General features: G+C 35.9%; 1 protein-coding gene across 1 annotated transcript in view; it reads left to right on the top strand.

Moving 5' to 3' along the window:
- COL11A1 (collagen type XI alpha 1 chain) overlaps positions 1-24041 on the top strand; it is a 160718-nt gene that overhangs the window by 107246 nt on the left and 29431 nt on the right. Inside the window, exons 38-49 of the mRNA XM_074152644.1 lie at positions 1875-1928; positions 2851-2958; positions 3783-3872; positions 4155-4208; positions 11823-11930; positions 12401-12508; positions 13556-13609; positions 16848-16901; positions 17660-17767; positions 19742-19795; positions 20723-20776; positions 20863-20916. Coding sequence (XP_074008745.1) covers positions 1875-1928; positions 2851-2958; positions 3783-3872; positions 4155-4208; positions 11823-11930; positions 12401-12508; positions 13556-13609; positions 16848-16901; positions 17660-17767; positions 19742-19795; positions 20723-20776; positions 20863-20916 — 900 coding nt within the window. The remainder of the gene's footprint in view (positions 1-1874; positions 1929-2850; positions 2959-3782; positions 3873-4154; positions 4209-11822; positions 11931-12400; positions 12509-13555; positions 13610-16847; positions 16902-17659; positions 17768-19741; positions 19796-20722; positions 20777-20862; positions 20917-24041) is intronic.

A 24041-nucleotide genomic window follows, 5' to 3' on the forward strand; every position in this document is an offset into this window, starting at 1 on the left:
TAGAGCAAAGGGGGGACTTTTGTATTTGTTTTTAATCTGGATCATTTCAGACATCTGAAAGAGAGTGCCTAAACAGTTGTGGGCCAAACTGAACATCTGGCTGGCAGCAAGAAGAGAATCAGATAGAGGAAGGTAAAAAAAGCTTAAACCAGATCTGATGGAATGGGGCAGCTGTCAGTGAGACTGTGCCCAGAAGAATGCTGAGTGGGGCCAAGCACTTATAAGAAATATGGGCCAGATGACACCTTTGTTTTCACATAGGTGAGCAGAGTAGGATGCAGATATAGGCTGTTAGGCCTATGTGGATACTATGTAGAATCTTGATGTCATACAACAATAAATGCACTCTCCTAACTTTATGCAGCAAAACACTTCCAATATTTGGAAGAAATAATTTAGCACAATTCAAAGATACATTAAACAGTGCTACTAGGAAGTGAGGTTGTCATTCAGCTTATTGACTAATTTTGGACAGAAGTCTGGGGCTATGTCCTGGTTTGAAGTAGAACAGAACCACTTTTCTTTTTAGTAATTTTACTTTTCAGTTAAGCCTCTTCTACCTCTCTGAAATTAATGGCGTCTTCTTCAGACAGTGTCTACTACCAGAGCGATAAGGTCTGATGTTTATAGTTAACACCAAGGAATGGTATGCAGAGAGGATCTTGCTTATACTTCCTGCTATCACAACCAAGGTCAGCTCACTTTGTTGTGTGCCACATTGGAGGGTTGGAAGTGGAAGAGCGTAGAGGGGTCACACTTGTGGGGTGGAGGAGACAGAACAAGTGACCCAAAACTGACCAGTGGGGTATTCCATCCCATCTGCATCATGCTAAGTATAAAGCTGAGGGAACAAAGGGATGAGCCTCTTTTCTTCAATGGCCAGCATCCAAGGGAGACTCTGTTCTTCTGCCTTTGATCTCGATCCATGCATTCCTGAATCCAGTTCCTGAGTTCAGTTCCCATCCATCGCTGAGTCCAGTCAGGGACTTTCCCAGTGCCTGCTGGTGACATGATTGTCATCCTGGGAGCTCGATATTGGTTTTGTATATATTGTATATATTTAATTATTTTCTTTTTTCATATTATTATATTTTCTTTTCATTATCAATATTTCATTAAAGTAGTTTTCAACCGTGTCTCCCTTATTTTCTCTCTCTTCTCTTCTGGGAAGAGGTTAAAGAGAGCATCTGTTGTTCATTTATTGACCAGCCCAGCACAAAACACGACAGACTATTGATTAGAAAATGTAAATTCTGTAAAATTTGCCAGAGTTCTGAAAAAATGCCGCAAAACCTTTTTCTTTCTATTCTCTGCTTCCCAGTTTTTTTCATATCCATTTCTCATTAACTTCATTCTTTTGTGGCACTCATGCTGCCTTTTTTACCATCTCTAGATAACCTTCATCTTCCCTGGATCTGTATTGTTTTTAATTTTCTTTCTGTCTAACCTCCCCTTTATCCTTAATGGCACTCCAGCTTAATCCACTATCTGTGTCTTTTCTTTCTTTAAAAAGCATTCTATGTCTGTCTTTATGATTTGTAATGTGTATATGTAAAAATGTATTTTCAGCTGTCTTTCAGCTGCATCACTTATGCATTCAGAATCATCTAATCAAGTTTACCTAAAGAGATCTGTAAAATTGACTGGAATTTTTACTGCTGTAGCACCTGAGAGAGACTGGAACTGATAGACATGAGAAAGATTAATCAGTATTTCACTTTTAAGTATACATGGGAAAAAAGAATTTCTCATTTTTATTTCCTGAAGAGAAGGAATGTGTGACATGGAATTTCTCCTCCTCTTCAGCACAGTTATGAATTTTGCTCTTCTATATCTTGTCCTGGGTAACACAGTATTCTATAATTATTTCACAGGGTTTTCAAGGAAAAACTGGTCCTCCTGGTCCTGGTGGTGTTGTTGGCCCTCAGGTACATCACTTAGTTTCATAGTTAACTTAATAAGACCAATACTTAATGCTTCTATTATGGCTAAGGCAGTTGCTGTTGTTGTATTACAAGGACCATATTGATGGTTATATTAACTTTTGTAACAAATTATGCATATCAATTTTAGAAAGGTGTACTTAGTAATCATTATTGATTCCACAAAATATGCAAATGTTGGGGGTAGCTTTCCACTTCCTTTTTTGTGTGTTTTCTTAATGTGATTATGAAGCTAGTGGTTTACAGAAGTCAAGAAGGCAGAGTTCTCTACCATGAAATAGTTTAGAAAGAGCAATGCAACATGTGAATCCCTTGTCAGAGGCCAAATTTCAGTCACTTTTAGATTGTGGAGAGATTCACTATCAAAATTTCATTTCATCTAATCTTACATACTTGCAACAAAATCAAGCATTTGAATTGCATGAGCTATTTTAGGTAATTCCCTCAGTGAAAATTTCCTGCTAGTGAATCTGAAGAAATATCTTTCAACTCTCCTACCTTCCAATTCATATTATTCAGAAAAATAACAGTACAGACAGTGTTTCAAGACAAGCATAGTACATGGATTACCCTCCCATGTCCTTTTTGGAGGTAATCCTCCCATATGTGGGTACACACTGTGTTTTAAAGCTGCATTGCTTAAGGAGCAAGGTCAGGATTTCACTCTTTGGAAGCTGTACAGATGTGTCTGCAGGCAGAATGCAATGCAAGATTTATTTTATCGGACAAAGATATTTAGTAAGTCAGCTTTGCCTGGAGGAAAGGTGAGGAATGCATGCTAACCAATGCTAATATTGTTTTGTAACAGGTACTCGGAACAGCTGGATTTTAAGAATCTGCTCTTCCCCACTACCCCCCAAGGCATTAAATACCTTCAGGTGACTAAAGTGGGTTTTTTTGTGCTTAGGGTCCTACTGGTGAGACTGGCCCAATTGGTGAAAGAGGTCATCCAGGTCCTCCTGGCCCACCAGGTGAACAAGGCCTCCCAGGTGCTGCAGGAAAAGAAGGTGCTAAGGTATGATGTGGCTTTGGGGAAAAAATTGGAAGGGACAGATAAATTGCTTACAGTCTCACATTTCAAATCAAGCAGAACATGCAGAGTAAAATCAGAACAAACAATATAAAATCATGATTAACATGTTTCACCCAGACAGATTTTGAAGACTGGAAGATTCCAATTTTAGAGCTGTATCTGCTTCCATTGGAATAATGAGAATTCTCTTGAGCCAATAAGTAGTATTTTTTTAATAAAAAATAAAAAAACAGTTTACATATACCACACATTCACTATGGAAATATGAAGTAATGACATGAGCACACCAAGGTGGAAAATTTTACATTGGCATTTAAAGTAGAATGTGTAGTAGTAGCTACAAGGCAGAATTTCACTGACCAAATTTAGCTCTTTGCTTCTTTTTTGGCCACCATTGGGGCACAAGAAAAATATTGCTTATCTAGTTACTATGTAATACTACTAAATCTTCCATTTTAAATGGGCATTGTATGTTTGTAAGGAATTTATCTGTAAACATACTTTTATGGTTTGCTGTGTTTTTCAGTAATTATGTTCTATAACTAATACTGTATTTTGTCAAAGATACAGTTATAAATTGTTATAAATTTATAGCATAAATTTACATATTCTAATAAATTTAAGCATATTGATGGACTGTTGTACTAAAAACCTTAAAAGGATTTGTGGGTGAATAGGTGGGGGCATAATCTTTTTTGTCATTACTATAACTAGGATCTGGTATTTAATTTCCATCACTCATTTAATGACTAACATAAGCATTGTAGACTTTTTTTTTTTTAATCATAATGTAATATGTTTCCAAGGGTGATCCAGGCCCCCAAGGCATTCCCGGGAAAGATGGACCAGCAGGTCTTCGTGGCTTCCCTGGAGAGAGAGGCCTTCCAGGTGCTCAGGTATGATATAAGCACTAGAACAATTGCCACAATGTTTCTAAATACAAGAAACAATGGATTAACTTTTATTTCATGGAACCTTCTACTGTCCTTAAAAATGAATGCAATAGGAGAACACACATCAAGAATCCAACATTGTTAAGTATCATTGGCTATATAAGCAAAGAGGAACTTTTTTAGGTTTTGCCTTTGGATTTCTACATTTTTCTTATTGCATGTGTTGGAAAAATAACTCTTGAACTTTCCAGGGTAAGAGATATGCTTTTTTTCCCCATTATTTAGGGTCCTGCTGGTCTGAAAGGAGGGGAAGGCCCACAAGGCCCACCTGGCCCAGTTGTAAGTAAACATAATAATTTAATGGAAATATAAACAGTATTAAACAGTAACCTTTTTTCTTCTTTACATGCTGTGATGTTTTCATCAATGCAACCTGTAGAACAGCAGATAGATGTATGTAATTCAAAGTGATCAATAATTATTTTCTATTAATTATCCATAGTAATAAACATTCAAGGAATGTGAAGGTTTTGAATATCTGAAGCCTTCTGCTGTCAGTAGGTATGAGATTTACTTGTTGCTCAATACTTGCCACTTACATAATTTATTGTTGAGATGAAAGAGGATGTCAATAGTGGAAAATCTACTGATGGTCGATAATGGACTCATGCTGTTCTAGTGGGTTGATTTTGGCTGCACACCAGATGCCCACCAAGCTGCTCTATCACTCTCCCTCCTCAGCTGCATAGGAGGACAAAAAATGCAACAAAAGGCTCATGGGTCGAGATAAGGACAGGTAGATCATTCACCAATTACCGTCATAGGCAAAACAGGCTCGACTTGGGGAAATTAATATAATTTACTATCAATTAAATAAAGTAGGATAATGAGAAATTATCCTATCCCCATGGGGTCACAGGTCCTGCCAGAAGACTTTCTCTGGTGTGTACTCCTCTCTGTGGGGTCACAGGTCCTGCCAGGAGCCTTCTCCAGCAGGGGCTCTCCACAGGGTCACAGCCTTCTTTGGGCTCATCCATCTCCTCCAGTGTGGGGTCCTCCATGGGCTGCAGGTGGATATCTGCTCTATCGTGGCCCTCTGTGGGCCGCAGGGGGACAGCTTGCCTCACCATGTTCTTCACCATGGCCTGCAGGGGAATTTCTGCTCCAGTGCCTGGAGGACCTCCTCCTTCACTGACCTTGGTGTCTGCAAAGTTGTTTCTCTCGCATATTCTCACACCTCTTTTCTGACTGCAGTTGCACAGCAATTTTCCCCCCCTTCTTAAATATGTTATCACAGAGGTGCTACCACTGTCACTGATTGGCTCAGCTTTGGCCAGCAGCAGGTCCATCTTGGAGACGGCTGGCATTGGCTCTATCGGACATAGGGGAAGCTTCTGGCATCTTCTCACAGAAGCCACCCTTGAAGCCCCCCCACTACCAAAATCTTGCCACACAAACCCAATACAGCAGTGTTCTCTTTGTACAACTACAGTTCACTCATACAGTTGACCCACATAATGTTTAAAATACCAGCCTATATTTTGGAAAATATATCATATACGAGCCTATATGTAAGCCTGTTTTGGAAAATGGAACTTGAACTTTCCCATTGAATTCCACAGGAAAATAGATCATGCAAGAATACAAGAATGGCTTATTAACAATACCATTTTATGAATATGTAAAGAAATTATGCATTATACAATTACTTAAAAATTTTAGAAGACAAGATGACCAAAACTAGTCCATTTCTTTGAAGACTTTTTCTTTGCTGTAGTTGTGTGGACCATGCCTATAGACAGGATCAGTGAAACTGTTAACAAATTATGTTTGCCTGGCTATGTAAAATCATGGCATGCAATAATCTTCCTTCTCAACATTTTAAGCTCAACATAGGCATAAAAATGTGTTAATATATTTCCCAACTTTTTGTGTTGTCATACTTGGGGTTTTTTTTATGATAGAGTGAAAAGCAGTGATATGTACTCATTCCTCAAAATCAGTAAATTATTCTCTTTTGAGTGTGACTAGGCTTTTTCTAGATGGTCCCTGTCTCAACAGTTGTTTACATTTAGATTTTTGTTTTCTGTTTGCATTTCTACTATTTATTCTTATGCTGCCTCATTCACTTCAGTTTCTGGTAGTTACTCACTGAAAGGTATTTGAAGTAGGATATGCTTAAAGTTACCTACTCTCTGTTGTCATTTTTTATGCAAGGAAGTTCTACAAGGATACACTGGTATTCAAAACATGGTGCAGTTATTCCCAAATGTGAATTGTGTAGATTTTGACAGTCATCTTGTCAATTTATTTCTTTCATTCAGTGCAATTGAAGTAAAAAAAAAAAAAAAAAAAAAAAAAAATTACATAAAAGAGTAATGGAGGAGCTGAAATTCTATATATTTCAACAATAAAGCTCTCATGACCCTGCAATTCATATTGAAATTAGGATGCATTAAACAGGGAGGGAAAAAAAAAACCAACATAGTATAAAGGTTCTTGCTTTTGGATTATTTCTACATTATTAGAGAATATCTGCTGTAGCACACTTTTAGGCTTTACTTCTTGATTTCTTAATACTTCGTACTTAAATTCTTAAAATTAATTACTGAATTCATAATGCCTTTAAGCTTCTATTTAAATCAAGAATTTGCATTTGTGATTTACAATTCCTAACACCGTACAGTACATGTACGTTCCCCAAAAGCACCAAAACAAGGTAGCTGGGAATGGAATGGAATGGAATGGAATGGAATGGAATGGAATGGAATGGAATGGAATGGAATGGAAGCTAGCAGGGAGAGTCAAAAGGGACATCATGCCACCCCATCTGAACAACCTGAACTGTTAGAAGATAAGACGAATCAAAATCAAGAAAGCATAGACCAGAATAGTTTCTTCAATCTAAAGGTCATGTCTTTCTTTTTTGTTAAAGGAGGCCCTAAGGCTGGACTAACCTCTCAAGCAGATAGTTAGTTCAGGTGCAATGAACCAGAACTCTCCTGAGCATGTACAAACCAGACAGCATAAGCATACCTGACATTTAACACACCCCACTTTCCCAGGCAGGATGCCCACACAGTTGCTGTGCCACTGCTATCATAGTTTCTCATAAGCATGCATCATGTAAGGTTGTGAGGCAAAAGCACATATCTTGTTTAGTGATGGTTGTCCATATTCTGAAATACATGTGTTTGAATTTAAATTCAGATGATCCATGTTTCATTAATTCTTATAGGGTGTATGTACATTAGTGGTTTCGTTCAAAACATCAGAGCCTTTTTGAGGTGAATATCTCAATCATTCCCATTTACCATCCTTAGGTTCAAATCATGGAGTTTTCCTTTTGTGTGAAACTAAATTGGAAGAGAAATTCCAGGCACGTTTCTAATACACACCAGCTAGTGGGAGTTCAGTGCCAAACTAGAATTATCATGAAGTATAGTCCAGAAATACACAGAGTATGGGTGCCAGAAGCACAGTACCAACTGCTTCTTCACTTTATAAAGCCAGTTTTGGGGCCACACTTCCTGCTAAGGTAAACATAGTCATAGAAAGAATGACTTAGGAAGCTCAGAAATTTTTGCATATTGTTTTTTCAATCTTTAAGGAATAGATGGTAGCAGGAACTGTGGGCAGAGTAGAAAGAGAGTTTGAAGGGTAAACATGTTTTTTTTAAATATACTTTGAATTCACATTAGTGCAAGCTGGCCACTTGAGACACAAACAGCACCAAGCTGACATGAGAGTATTCCAGAAGTCCTCAGTGGAATTTTTTTGCTATTTCATTTCTAATTACTAACTTGTTATCTTGAAAGTGTTCTTCAGTGAAAAAAGATGCATAGATGCCCTTGATACTGGGTTTCTGTGCATTTGCAAGGACCACAATTAAACCACAATACCTTGGGTTTTTTTCATAGTAGCTCATAGCAGACTATGAGCTTCAAATAGTCCTAAAATATTTTCCTATCTATTTTTAGCCAACAGAGGGTACATACAGAAGTGTAATTATAATGGAGTCTTCATTTACCATTTATAATAGGAAGAGAATTCATGCCACTGGATGATTTTCCTCCAATTCCCTGCCAATACCAATTGCTTCTAACTAGCATATATAGTCAATTATAAGCTTTATATGGCTAGTGCATACATCTGCAAGCATACCAAACAAATGACTGCTCCAAATACTGTGCATGCCAATTACTGTGCTTAGAGTGATTTAGACAAAAGAAAGAGATGCATGAATGCACTCCAGAGTAAGGGTTTTATCTGGTTTTTCTTTCCTGGTTTTTTTTTTTTTTGCTTTTGTTGTTGTTGTTGTTGTTGTTGTAAGATTTTTGTTTCATTTTGGATTTTTTTGTTGTTGGTTTTCTTTTTTTTTTTTTTTGTAACAGTTCATTTTTATCTGCTGTCTTTGTCTTCTGTTTGTTTTCTTCCCTTCTCATACTACTGTGTGGAATGCTGAATGCTCATAAGAGAAGGCTCTTCAGAATGTCAGTCAGTCATTTTTCATTAGCTCATTTAGGAATGGGATGTCCAAATTGGACTCAGAACAAACCAGCGGTAGGCTACCGAATTATCAGTACTGAGCTATCTCAGTCATGGGGATCTTCACTTGTTGAGAATTTTGTTAATCATCAGTAAAAAGTATTGCTACTACTATGTAATATATATGATAGCTATAATTACATATATCTTCACAGAAAGAGAGATAAAAACAAGGTTACTAATGAGTTTATTGTCTGTATAAGAGAAATAAAAGACAAAACATGACACTTCCATTCTGTAGGAAAGTTTTTTTTAAAACCTCCACAAGTTATTAAAAAGTTTCCAGGATATGAGTACCACTGCAAGACCATAGGTTAACAAGGAGTTCAGTAATATATGGGGATTGTTTCATAGTGGGACAGAGTGACAAAAAAAGATAATAAACATAGAAAGAGAGAACAGACTTAACAAGCTGCCTAAAATGCTTTTCTGAGTTGTGGCTATAATTTAATGTGTTCTGCTTTGATTAGAGGCCATTCTCACAGAGAAATGAGCGGATCCTTGAAAACAGAAGGTGTACTTCTTGTTCATAACTCATGTGGAATTCAAGTATAATAAATAAAAATTATGCAAAGATAAACATGAAAACTTGGCTGACTAAAAAGAGCTACTAGAAATTATGGCCACTGTTAATGTCTACTGTCTGATATAGGAGAGGTCTATGAGTTATTTGGATTTTTTTTTTTTTTTTTGCTTCCTATTCTTGCATCCTACTGATGAGATGACCTAAAATTGTTTAGCTTACGAGAGCTGACAAGATCAGAGACCATGGTAGTATGGCTGCAGGGCAGTGAATTTTTCTTGTTGAATTCACTGAAGTCTTGGGAAGTAAAATAGCAGATATGGGACTGAAACTTAGGCATTCACCCAGACTTCAAAAAAACAAACAACCACAAAACAAATCCTGACACCTGGAAGGATAAAGTCATCTAGGATTCCTGCACAAATACTTTTTTTTGAACACTCATGCAAAATTAGATCTTGCTAAGCTAACTTGCAAAAATATTTGGAGAAACCATTCTTTTCTGCCACAGTTATCTGGAGGGAAAAGCATATTATTATGGAATTAGTATCAGTTATACTAATGCAGTCAGTCCAGGAAAATTATGCTATGAATAAAAGCAAAAAATTGGGCTCTCATAGGTGAAAGTATCTTAAAATTCCAATGCTCCAAGAGCCAGCAAATTTGATCGTGCTTAAACATGGAAAAAAAACCAACGTGGCTATTTAGAGCATCAGGCTACAACACCTATTACTTATCCATTCCATGATGTATTACCCCACTTCCACTTCCAGCATATCAGTTGGATAAGTGAAATTATCAATAACTTTAAAGTGTTACAAACTGTCTTCTAGGTGTCAAGCTGAAAAGCTGGAAAAGTACTACTATACAGCAAACAAACCTTAAACAGTGCTCTATAGATGCAAAAATTAGAAATTATTTAAAAGACAGAAAACAAAGGTGCTGTAAAAGTGTGAAAATATAGAAATTCAGAGGGAGAGGATAGCTCTCTTTGCTTCTCAGTTTCCATTGAGTCCGCAAATTTCAAGGTTAACTGTGTTGCTCTAAGTGAAATATTTTTTCCCATTAGACTAGTAAGCACAAGCCTAGCTCATATGTAGCATGTAATGGACCAGAATACTCCGTTGTCCTTCTTCCCATGCTGCCCTATCTACAGGACACAAGAAGGATGAACAGCATCTTTAATCCTCAGGAAGTATCAGGACTGGCAAAGGTGAATTTCCTGTCAGAGTTCTCAGCCAGTGATGGTGTAAAAAGCACAAAGAAACTACACCATCCTCCATGCTCTACCTGTACCCAGGGGAGCATCATACTTCTGTCTCCCTGTACATGTTGACTCTTGTGGAGAGACAGGAAGAAGCAGGTGAGATGGCAGTTAACTTCTGTAGACACAGGAAGTTTTTCCCCTGTGCCATCATGAATTTGTTTCACAAAAACAGAATACTTGGTCAGAATCTGCCTGTGTGATGAAGGAGATATTAGGAATTCAAGTGTAAATGTCTTCTACCCCCTGTCATTTTCATGCTGTGATATGCCTCCAAACAGGTGTCTGTTTCTTTGCTTATGAATTGCAGAGAATTTTGGTTACAGATCACTGTTTGGAAATTAACCCAGCTTGCAAAAAGGATTTAAAATCAATACTCCACATTATGGCTTTTGACTAAATGATAAACAAATATGGATAGACCAACTTTTAACATTTTGATTCTGAAATTCCATTTATTTGAGTAGAAGTTCTAATCGATACTGTTATCTGTTCCCTTGTATCCTTTTAGGAAAGGTTTTTAGTACCAGAACACCTTGTTTCCTTTCCTTTTCCTCTTTCAGTACTATTTAAAAGTATATGCCATCTGTATTCTTAGAAAGTGCAATAAATAAGACAGGAAAAAAAATTAGTCCACCGTAGGTACCTCTTTGTTTTTAGAGCACTGCAGATTTTTACATACCTATTCATTCTCTCCATTTTGTCTAGTTAGCTCAATCCAGTGATTGAGCTACCAGGTCAAATTCTGAAAGTTTATGGAGCTTGGCTTTGTGACAGATTGACATATTTAAAAGAAAGGTTGTTTTTTTCTGGAACAGCCATAAGCCCTATACTGCTTCAAAAGAAAGAATTTTCATTTATGGATGCTTTGGTAGTTTCAGATAGAAAAAAACCCCCTTATTTAGACAATTAAAGGAATACAGTAATGACAATGATATGACTCATTTAAAAGTGATGCTTATTGATATTAGAGTAAAAATTATTTCTCTCTGCTATTGTTTAGTGTAAAAATATATTCTATAGTACATAATTCCAGTGTTTTTTCCACATACAGCACCTGTATTTTCCCCTTTAATTTGCAATATTAGATTTTTAACTTTTTCTGTGCTTATCTAAAAATATCTGTACATCCAAGCCTCCTCTATATGAGATATCAAATTAGTCATTATACTTTAATAGATTTTTTCACAGGTGAATGGAAATGCAGAAACTTCCTGATCAACACAGCAATGTACAGCACAAAACTTGACCAAAAAATTTGGGTTGTGGTGTGGGTTACTTCTGTATTTTAATATGGTTAATATTCTTTCATCAAAGTGGTATGTTAATGTATTTTGGAAACACAGAGGGAAAAAGTTCTTGGAAACAGGCCGAAGCTTACTTCTGTAGTGATGAACAAATACAGGAAGGGGTATTTATGAAAAAAAAAAAAAAAAAAGTTCAAATTATTACTTTCAGCCTTTTTCTTTACTTGTATACATGCTGAATGTGTACCCTTCTACCAGCTGGATTCTCACTGAATAACAGGTATCTTCTCTGTTGACCTGGGCCGTGGAAACCACCAACAGTTATCAGGGCTATATCAGAATTCTTTTTTTTATTTTTTATTTCTGTCCAGGGTTCACCAGGGGAACGTGGAGCAGCAGGCACTGCTGGCCCAATTGGTCTACCAGGTCGTCCTGGACCTCAGGGTCCTCCAGGCCCCGCAGGGGAGAAGGGTGCTCCTGTAAGTAATCACAGGGTCACAGAAAACTATCACAGCACAGACTTTTTATTCCAGAATGTTACTTTTTCCCACTCTCGTATTTACCTATTAAACATATCTTCATAATACCTGTCCTACTCCTTTTAGATTTACATTTAAGTAAATAGCAAAACATTTATTGTCATACCCTCTAACAGCCAAGAAAGGTTAAACCTGTTATTATCACAGCAGAGAATGAATATAACAAAAATGTTTATCAAATCAGTCTTTCATTAAAACTTTGTACCCAGCCACTGTGCATTAGAATAGTGAATTTGACATCAGTTTCCATTATTACTTACTATAATTTTCTGATACATTCTCTTCCCTTTATAATTTCCTTTCTGTTGCTTTTTTTAAAAAAAAATTGTATTGGTAATGTGATTCCCTCTACTGAAATCTTCATTAGTCCCCTGTGGTAATGTGGATCACTTTCTTTTCTTCAAAACCAGGGTGAAAAAGGTCCTCAAGGTCCAGCTGGACGTGATGGAGTACAGGGTCCTGTAGGACTTCCTGGTCCTGCTGGTCCTAGTGGTTCTCCTGGAGAAGATGGTGACAAGGTGAATCATTATAATTGGTATTAGTGCATCTGTGAGAATGTCTGTCAGTACAGTCCTCTGATTGTAGCTTTCCTCACAATAAATATGGTGACAAAGCAACTCTTACCCCTGCCTCCCCCAAACTCCCTCCACCCACTGCAAAAAAAAACCTAAAAAAAGGTCTATAATCAGATGTCTGAGGGGCAGATGCCATGGGACATTGGGATTTGTGTTCAAGAACTAGTAGACTAACATTTATCTTGGCAAAGAAACAACGATGAAAGTGTGGCAAAATAAATCAAGGCAAATGATGTCAAAATTGTTTTTTGCCTGTTTTAGAAACTTGATTTCCTGAATGAGTAAGATAAAATGTTCTCAGTAGTGCATAGTAAATTGGAACCACTATTGATGGGTTGAGGGTGTCAAAATATGTTCACAGCAGAGATATTCTGTTGACTTCTGGCAGAATTTAGGACACGGCACCTTTCAGGTTCGTCTTGCATGTTTGCTTGATCCAGCACTGTTTTGTTGTTTAGCATAAGGTAAAGGTAAAGATTCTGAGGTTGATTTTTATGATGCATGAGTGTTATTTATCCCACAGAGAGTATTTGCTGTGATTTAATTGTCTTTTATTATTTTATAAGGAAAACTTTCTTTACTGACGTGGTTTCAGATGATTTGAATAATTTTGAAGTTTTGAAATATTGTACACTACAGTGAAAAGCAGTTCAGTCAGATACAGTTAGATGAGTCTGTAAATCAGGGTGCTTTCATCATAAGTTGATATTGAAGGTGACATGAGGAACACGTTTAAAGCTCAGTTGCGCTATACTTCAAAGCCAGGTCTTGTTGCCCTTTGCAGTATAGCAATCAATATCTGGATTAATATGACATACTATTGATCAATGCAGAATTTCCCCCTTTAGGCCTTCACACTTGAAGCAGCAGCATAAAACACAGAATAATCATATCAAAGGGAACATTTAAAGATACTGTGATATTGACTTCAGCTAACTGTGAAGGAGACCATTTTAAACAAGAAGTTTAACTTTTAACTTTCAATTACAGGGTGAAATTGGTGAACCGGGTCAGAAAGGTAGTAAAGGCGACAAGGGAGAAAACGTGAGTAGCAAAATCCTTTGTCCATTACAGTCTTCATAAATAAAAATCATTCATGCATGAAGTATGCAGGTAGCCTTGCTGCATCAATGAACAGAAACAAAGACACACTTTGAAAAATGTTCTTCAAAATAATGTTGAGTTTTAACACAATACTAGAGGTTTGTACTTATGGTGCCATGCATATATTTAATTTTCATTATTTCTTGAGCTTACGGAACCATTAAAAACAGATAGGTAAACTACATTCCTAAGCACCCTTCCTAATATAACATTAATTCATCCCTTCTACATTTGAACTGGGAGAGACAAAGAATATACATACATTTTCTTATTGTGTTAAGTGAACTTCACTGACTGGATTGTGTGAACATACCCAGCTTTAGCCTCTTAGCCATAATGATGAATAATATGAAGACTCAGTAGAGAAATCTACTAATATAGTTTTAAATTTTCTAAAGAATATCTAATTCTTAGAGAGCAAACTTAACTGATTGCAACATTTCAGAACAGCGAAAACCTCCAATGAAATGGCTTATATGAGTTTTCAAATATTATCACTACGCCTATTAGTGAATCAGGCTGTTACTGATTTAATCTGAAATGGTTTTGTCTTCAAAATTGTTTCTAAAGTTCAAGCACTTCCTCTTTTGATGGAGGCCAGAAATATAAAAATAACCTTTTCCCACTTTAAAATTTGAAGGTAGAAAGGATAATACTAACATTTTTTTTCTATTTGATTTCTTTACCAAAGAAAGTTTTCACTTCTGTTCAATTTCAAGAGAAGCTGACATTTTATTTGAGTAATTTTGTTAAGAAAAAATGGAGAAGTAATAGAAAAATTTTTTTTTTATTATTATATTTCATCAATATTCACAGTTAGCAAAGTTCAGAACTCAACATAGGGTATTGATAACTAAGCATATTTACTGTCTTGAAAACACTGTGGGCTTATTATTATTAACATTTTACAGAGCATCATAAAATTAGATTGCTTCTAAAAAATGCACCGAATTTATGGCTTACACGTAATCAGATGAGGTTTTATAGGAGGATACATATAAATTCAAGCAAATCACAATTTTATGATAATTTCATAGAAAAAAATGTGGAGACAAAATGTGCAAAAAATGACAAGGATTTTCTTTGTTTTTAAGGATAAGCTTGTCTTTTTCAGTTATTTATGTGAGAAAGATTTCTGCAGTTTGCAGTGCAGAAAGCACATACTTTTCACAATCCTATTTTAATAGATCAAATCACAAGTGCTATGCTATAATAAACGATTTGTAAAGCCCTGTTAACACAAATAATGTAATATTATACATATAGATGAGAGAGCACTTCTATTATAAACCCCAGTTTTCCAAGAGACATACATGTAAACAACTTGTAAACAAATTCTGCTTCAGACTAAAATTACTTCTGATGATCTGAGCTGAATGCTTTGGTTGACTTCATAAAATTAATTTATCAAATTAAAAAAAAATCAATCTTAATCTATTTGCTGTTGTAGTTGTAACCAGCTGCAGGATACATAGAGATATATGCAACTCCTCTTTGTCCACCTGAAGAGGTTCATTACAGTACAGCCCTGTGCACACAGAAAACTCTGGTGTTTAAAGGAAAGGACAGAGGTAGCATATGAAGCAGGTCATGTTCCAGTTCCACTTCAGGCTTTGCGTGTGTTCATCCTTCTATTTTCCCCTTTGACAAGCCTCTTCATTAGAGATGCTTCTGCGTCAGAGAAATTAAAAAAACCCTCATGATACACTTTTCTATTTCAGACCATTTTAGCATAGCTAGTTATGCTGAGCTTTAGACTGTAACCACAGTTCCCATAGTGAGTACTACTGTATTTGGGCATGTTCCAGCAGACGTGGTTTACAAATCAAGCGTCTGCAGCATAATCATTCTAGAACATATCCTGCACTCTCAGTCTCAAATTTTAAGGCATTTGGGAATGTAATATGTTTTCCTTGAAATACAGGATTCAATGTTCAGGCCTGCTTAGTTGAAGTGAAGTTTACCCCATTTGAAGTCATGTGTATTGAATCCTGTTTGCCCTCAGTTGCAGTCATTCAATTGCCAATTTCAGTATGTGTTTATTTCAAATCTGCTTTCCTTTCAACATGTTGACAGATGTATACAGGGGCAGGGAGGAAAGGCCTTGTTGGTCATCCCTAAAATACAGATACTCTAAACAGATATACAGATATTCAAGATACTCTAAAATATACATAGAATCCAAAGAAAGAAAGAGACTACAAGTTTTAAGTAGTTCCTTTTCCTAATCTCCTTATAAAGGGCAGAATAATCTAATTTTAGCCCTAGGAAGGTCTTTAAATCCAAGCATTATTCTGCACTAAATTAGAATTCCCAGCTTAGAAACTGCAGACAACTTCTTTGTCATCAAAAATAGCAAAACAGCTGTTGCCAGGTGTAAGGTTTTATGCCTTCTTAGCTTCACTCTTTATTTCATATCTCTGGCTGATGCAAAAAACAGATTTAACCTAGTAGATAATTTTAACACCATCATAAACTACTGTCTTCCATTCCCATACTCTCAGTGTTAGATATCATAACATCACATCTTCATAACTGACTTCTAAATTATGCACAATATAACTTAGAAAGTTATTATTCTGTAAGGAGTCTGAAAAAAACCAAGAATTTCCTCTCAAAGACATATTTTTGTCATTCTGTTGAAAAGAGACTTAATATCAAAGAGAATGTGACTCCCAGTGCTCAACAAGAACTTAGAATTTTTCATGTCTCCTGGAAGTCAAATAAGCTTTGTGCTGTTATGAAAACCATTTGCAATTTCACAAAAACTAATCCAAATAATAAGCATTCCATTTAAAGATAGTTAGATGATGCTTTAAAAGTTGACTTCTGCACAGATCTCATTGAAAAGTCTAATATCTTTAATCGTGAAAGAAATATTTTTCATTTTGATTCATGTTTGTATGGGAATCTTATTTTAAATATTCTGAAACATTACAAATGTGCTTTCAATAAATGGCAGTATTAAGTCCATTATAGATGTGCAAATCTGAGTCTTTGACAGATAAAAAAATGATTGTACTGAACGAAAGAGACTTGTGAATAATGCTGCATTCTCTATGGAGAAATGTAGAGATGCTTAATAGACCTTGATCGTGCAAATAGGGTTGTCTCAATCTCATTCCAGATTCTATAATCACTGACTTTTCCTTTTGGATGTTTGTTTGGATGTTTGCAGGGTCCTCCAGGTCCACCAGGTCTCCAGGGTCCTGTTGGTGCTCCTGGTATAGCTGTAAGTAGCTTATTCAGATCAAATCCCAGTCTTGCCATAACTCACCTCATACTTTGAAGTTCTTTGAACTGCATGTTCCTTACTCAAGAATATATTTCAAATCACTATTAACAGTTCTGTCATTGTTGCCTTATATTCAATTTTTTGTTGTAAACAAGCCTGCATGGGTGTTACTTTATTTCAGATTTACAGCAGGGCAATAATTTGAAGGAATTATTAAAAATGAAATAGTGTAAACAGCAAGTGGGGCCCATCATTTTAGTGAAATTGTTTGATGGTTTGTATGACAATCAGTGGTAAAATTAGCTCAGTACTAGATGCATTTAAAAGAGTATCTCTCTTTAAAATCCACCTGATACCAGGTGGTTTGATTTATATTTTTTGTTATTATTTTTTATATATTTTTATTTTTATTTAGAAAACTTTGAATTCTTCTACCATAAAAATTAGTAGAACAGTACACTACACATATTTACTAGTATGTCAGTATTCAACAGCTGGAATGTTTATGCAGATGTGAAAGAGAAGAGGTGTTCAGGGAAAATTTTTGTGAGACATGCAGTATTATTTGACCAGCATCAAATGAGGGCATATGCTGGTATTCTATTTGTATAACAGATTTCATTCAATCAAGATGGTGTATGTGCATTTGTAAAGGCATTAGGAGTGATTCTGAGTTGTTTTCCAGTGATTTCAGTGGAGCTTTTTCTGCTATTTATCTACCTGTGATATTTTTGCTTTTCGCTGTTTCCGAATAGGGAGGTGATGGGGAGCCAGGCCCAAGAGGTCAGCAAGGGATGTTTGGGCAAAAAGGCGATGAAGGTCCTCGAGGCTTCCCTGGCCCTCCAGGCCCTATTGGCTTACAGGTAAATTTCTTTATTATTTTACCCTCCACCTGTAAGAACCCTGATTTCTATGTCAGAAACTGAATGAGTATTGTCTTCTATTAAATAAATGATAACATCAGTTAATAAGAACTGAAAGATCCCATACTCATAGAGTTCATGCATATGGAGCAGATTCAATGCTGAAGGAGATGCTCGGAAACTGAACTCCTGGATACCACAGGCTTTAGAATTTAATTCAGCAACTTTATAGAGTCCAACAATTTCTGTCTTAACAAGAACACTTCTTTTTAATGAAGGTACAGATTTTAAAGAAAAGTTTGAACCTGGAGGAGTATTTAACATGTCCTAGTCATTTACTGCACTTTCAGAATAGGTTTTGCCAACACAGTTTGTTTCTCGGGGATACCATCACAGACACTACTTATGTTCTGGAAGATTAGCAGAACTCCATGATGGTTATACACTGTTGCCATCATTGGCAGGTTCCTGTAGTTTCATGTTTCTTCCTCTTAAAATTGTTTTGAGTCAAAAAACAGAAAGCAAGTATACAGTAAAATGTAGGCATCCAGAGAATTACAGTTGCTTTTTCAAATCTTTAATTTGCTTAAATATAGCAAAACAGAGAACAAGACATTTAGGACCTTTCATTCATTTCCGAGTAATTAACATCAGAGCACAGAGCACTTTGAAACTATCTCTAATCCATGCATTAAGCTGTCCTATGAATCATATATACTTTCTTTTAAAAAATGGAAAAATTAAAGCAATAGCATTTGAATATATTAAACAGTATGTCTATTTTCTATCCACCATGCGTGAACTTACTCTTCACTAAACCAAACCTTAACCTGTACTTACCATTTTTAAAATTCTGTTATATAATGTAGTTCACAAAACTTGCAACAAAGTTTAAAAAATATTGCACACCTCCATGGAAGATAAACAGTTCATGACTGCACCAACACATATGTCTTGTGTAGATTCGTATTGCATTTGAAATTAAAAACGTCTTTATTTTCAGAAATACTCAGAGAAATATTATTTCTATATTTTATTATGAATTGTTTAGTTTTTTACTATTTTAAAGAGAGTGAAATAAAATTACCCTTGTTATTTTTCTCAGATCTAGGATACTGTTTCTATTGATGTTTTTCAATAAAGCCCACCTTCACATTTTAAATTTAATGATCTCTAAGCTACATAAGTATAAAAATCAATTAGGTTGAGATGCAAATGCAATATTTCAAATGAGCATTTTTGTTCATCTGATTAAGATTTTAATTTGAGTATGTTGGTCCGTGGACTGAGATCCCATATATACTAATGGTATTGAAGTACCATTGAGAAATCAGGAGTTTCTTTTATTCAGTAATGCAATTCTCATGGTAATTATGAACTGTTGCGTAGTAACAGCTTTGTCTTATATATATATTACTCAATGGTAACTGTATCACACTCCAGTTAAATTCTACTGATATTACTTTCATTGGACATTAAGTCTTAAGTATTTTTGTTCATAAAAGTGATCACTGGCAATTTTGAATATTTATTACCTTAATTGTGAATTTCCTTGCTATTTAATTTTAATAGTATTTTTTAAAATAAGGAAGTTTCTAGGAAAAGAAATTGAAAGTAAAGAAAATCTGAAAAACTCTATGGGCCTGCCTAGGTTATCTTACAGTAAATCTATGGCAATTTTACTTAAAATTTAAAATATTAAATGACAAACACCTCAATTACTTCTTGCCAAAAGGAACTGAAAGGACTCCCAAAATGCCATGTCCAATAATGTATTACAAATGCAATACATTTGCTGTAATATAAAACCTTTTTTTTTTAATGCAAGTAGATTTTGTTTTCTTGTTCCCCACCCCATCCCCCAAGTTTCCAAGTGTCACATGTAGATCTGATTCACATTGTTTAATATTGATTTATAACTCAGCATTCCAGATACCCTACTAATAGTTTTCTTTACTCTTCCATTTGTTTTAGGGTTTGCCTGGCCCACCAGGTGAAAAGGGTGAAAATGGTGATGTGGGCCCAATGGTAAGACTTCTTCCCCATTGGTCACCCTAGGGGCCATAAAGATTATCCATGTATTATTGCTTTTTCTGTAGCTTACAATTTGATAAGCTGCTCCTGAATTTGGTGCCTGAGCATGAAACATTTTGTATAACATAAACCCTCCCTGGAGCTTACTTTGCTTTTCCACATCTATCTTCTCATCTTTAATATCAAGATCTATGTGATTTAAGAAAATACTCTGAAGAGTAGGTAGCAAAGCAGATGCTACGTATGTCTGAGACGGGTCAGTGCCAAGCAGGTTCAGGGAAGAAAGAGAAAAAGGAGAGACCATTGCACCAGAGAGTTTGGAGCAGCTTTTCTGAAATTCAGGGCATTGTACCTTAGCTTCAGGTAATTGCAGGCCAGAAGTTGGTAAACACTACTTGGCTATGTTTACTCTGTTTTTCCGGATGACCTTGAGACTGCATTTTCCAACTGTTTATAGTGTTGACAGAATGCCCTCTGGGCTGGTCCTGACTGAAATGCAGGCTATATAGTATACGTTTGCCTCCAACACACTATGCCAAGCCTGGATGCTTTATTATTCCCCATCTGCAGGCACCATGGTGCAGTACTGTCGCATTGCTGTTACCAGACAGTTAAGCTGCTCTAGGGTCTTTGCACATGGGAAGGGGTATGTAGGTAACCTGCAGGGAAAATACAGTGCAGGAAACCAATCCTCAGGAGTCCTAATCATCACATCATTTCCAGCTCAGGTACTGTGTAACATAGCCTGGATCCCCTGTCACCTTGTGAACTCATGCAACGGGCAACAATCTGGCCCTGCTGTTTCTGTAGCACTGTGAAGATGAAAAGTCCCCCACAGATTGAGTTTTTAATTGGCCAAAAAAGCCCCATTGGATTTATTCTTTATGATTGTAACTATATCAAATTGTCTCTTTGCTACAGGGTCCACCTGGCCCTCCAGGTCCAAGAGGTCCCCAGGGTCCTAATGGAGCTGATGTAAGAATTAACCTATTTTTCTTTTCCCTCAGTAATTCAGTAATAAGCACTATATTTGGGATAATTAACATCTTTTATCATTGTAGGGTCCTCAAGGCCCCCCAGGCTCAATTGGCTCTGTTGGAGGTGTTGGCGAAAAGGTAAGTGTTGATAATATCCTCCTAGAAAGAGCAAACATTGGGTTATATGTTTTGATTCTTCTTTGGAGCTATATAGATATATTACAGTTCCTAAATATCCTTCATCGACCTAGTACTTGTTAATAGTGATCAAGCTGTACGCCTAGTTGCAGACATATGATGGTTGGTCTTATTATTTCACGTTTTACATCACAAAAATACTTAACATTCAGAGAAAAGAGCTTTGGAGCAGAAAAGGTAGTTTTCATGTGAAGGATTAATCTCAGGTTATGGTGATTTCCTCAACTACATACTTTGATGCTACAGTAACATTATTGGCTTCAAGTGTTTTTAATTTTATACTAGTGTAGCCATCTATCTGGAAAGTTAAGAATATAAGCTATTATCTAATGTATAAGTGGTAAACACATCTGTGAGGTGAAGCAGACCTGAAGCATCAATATGTATCTGTTCCTCATACAGATAGATACAGTTTCAGTAAAGTCAAATGTTTGAGGATGAGTTGTGCTAGTTGAAAACCTGACTTAAGACTGATGATGACTATATGACATTCATTCATCAACATTATTTTCATTGCTAGTTTCAGATCTCTATTGAGAAAATTTCCTGCCAGTATATGGGGTTGTTTGGTTGTTTTTTTAATTTCATATCTTACCCAAAGAATGTCAGATAATATCTTCCTTTTGCTTAAAGAAAAAATAGCATATGCAATAGCCATAATAACGTTTTTTGTGTGATTTCTTTGAATCACTAGTGTCAACTATTACAAAATGGCAAGCAAACACAAAATTCAAAAGAGTCTCTTGAAATTACTATTTCTGGTTATTTTAACAAGTTAGATGACCTCATCTATATCCTGCATATAAGCCTGAAAGCATTTTGCTGTACTGTTATAGATTTAATATGATTTTTTTCTTTAACTTTGGATTTGGAAAGATTTTGAAAGGAGCATAAGATGAAGAAAACAGAATAGAAATATATTTCAGGCCACTGTATAAATAACTTGTTAAGAAACTATGTAGATTGCTCTTGAGTATTTAAGTATTTGCCACAGAATATCATATGTATTCAATGAAACACTGATGTCAATGAATGCTAGAAGACATCCCTAGAAATGTCAGTATTGGTAGTTTTTCAGAAAGCTCACAGGATTGATAACATTTAAGAATATGAAGCAAGTTTTCCCTTTTGCTTCCTGTTCCATCAGATAATTAAATGCACGGGTACCTTCTGCTCCCTTTCATTTATCCACATATTCTCTCTGATACAGTGTACCAGTATTGTACCTTTAGGTACAAATCCATCAGATCGATGAATTTACAAATAATGACTCAAGTACCAGGTCAATCAAAATCACTTATATTTGTCATGACCCACTTCTTGATAACTGTCCAAAAGCATGTCACTCTGCTTCACAGAGTTTTTAGGTATTCTTTCTCTACACAAGATAAGGAAGTTGCCATTGTTTTACCAGGATCATTTGTATGGCTAATAATAAGAAAAAAAAAGAAAATCTACAGTTCATCCTGCAGTATCTCACAAGCTTCTTGTTCCTCTGTGATAACAAAAGATCTCTTCATTATGATGCTTTTCATTATCGTTGAGATCTACCATAAAATTTGGGTTATGTGTCTGTTTTTTTCACTAAAATGTCTTTTCTTTAAATAACCCTTCACTTATATTAGGGCCATGTCAAAAGGAATCATCAACAACTTATCAATATGACCAAACTATTCTTTTAATAGAATCTTCAGATGTTTCATGATTTTTTCTACATGTCCTTCAAATAAATAACTTACCAGTGCTCTGGGATGTGGTGAGAGAGTACTAGAATAATTTAATATAATACATGGCTTCATGGAAAAATATCCTACTTTGTCTCTCTTCTTTGTCTTTTGAGATCAAAAGGTACTAAGTCCAAGGAGATGAAAATATTTTATACTGTAGTTTTTTCATGGTAGCACTGTCATGTCTTAAGGTGACAGTTCTTCATTGCATTCCCTGTGTCTTAGGATGTGGGTCCGAGCATCAACCCACCTCTTGATAGCAGTGGCATTCTTATGTCTTCAGTCTTTTCTACCCATAATTGCATAAGACATACAAAACATAATGCCCTCCTGTTTGACTGCATTATTAACAACGATATTCCCTGTAATCTCCCAATTTTGTGACATTGTTCCTCCAGCTTATCTTGAAAGAGAGCTTGGCTTCATGAAGAGCTGCAGGATTTCTTTTTTCTGTTTGATAAGAGTACCAAAAACCTTTCTGAATATTAGAGTTGGTAGAGATGGCAAAAAAAGTTATTGGAAAAAGATAGTCTGTATGTCAGCAGAATATAGAAAAAAGTGGGCACTGTGGGAAAAAAAAATTCTTCCTGTGACCACTAGGGTACTGAGAAAAATGTTTATTATGTGAACACTACATCCAGGGTAGCACCCATTATATTCACTGCTTTAAAAAAAAAAACACCTTGTATAATATTGTGGCCCAATGAAGTCAATAGGAACTTTGCCATTGGTTTCAATCTCTTAATTCAACCTCTTTAATTTTTACTGTTTCATGATCAAATTATATTCTAGCCATTTTGTAAAAACATTGACATATTGAACTCCTTACTCCTTTGTTTCTCCCTATGACTGACTCTTCTATGTGATTTAGAATCCCGATTCATGATAATCAGCCCACCAAATTTAATTCAAGAACATGAAATTCAGACTGTTTGTCACTGGTTGTCATTTTTATTTCCTCTTGCTTATTTCCCATATTCTCTGCATTCACACAGAGAAGCTTCCAAGTATATTATTTTGGAAGTTTTATTTCTTCTAATTACTTTCCTCCTCCTTCTCAAGCTTTAGTACATGGCAGTTTATCTCCTAGTTAGGACACCTTCCTTTTTAATTTCAGTTCCATTTAATGAGTTCTGCAAGCTTAGAAATCATAAAGAGTTGTTTTGTCAGGAGGAGCTCCCACAACGGGAGGACAGCTCATGCTTTTAAACAAAACATGCATTTTCTCTTTTCCTTTTCTTCCCACATATTTTTCCCCAATGTTTTTCTTATTATGTCAGCACGCTTTGGCCTCTGCATCCCTTTCAGGAAAGACGTATCATACTACAGATAATGCAG

Source organism: Numenius arquata, chromosome 8 (assembly GCF_964106895.1).
Source record: "Numenius arquata chromosome 8, bNumArq3.hap1.1, whole genome shotgun sequence".
In the NCBI taxonomy this organism is placed as follows: Eukaryota; Metazoa; Chordata; class Aves; order Charadriiformes; family Scolopacidae; genus Numenius; species Numenius arquata.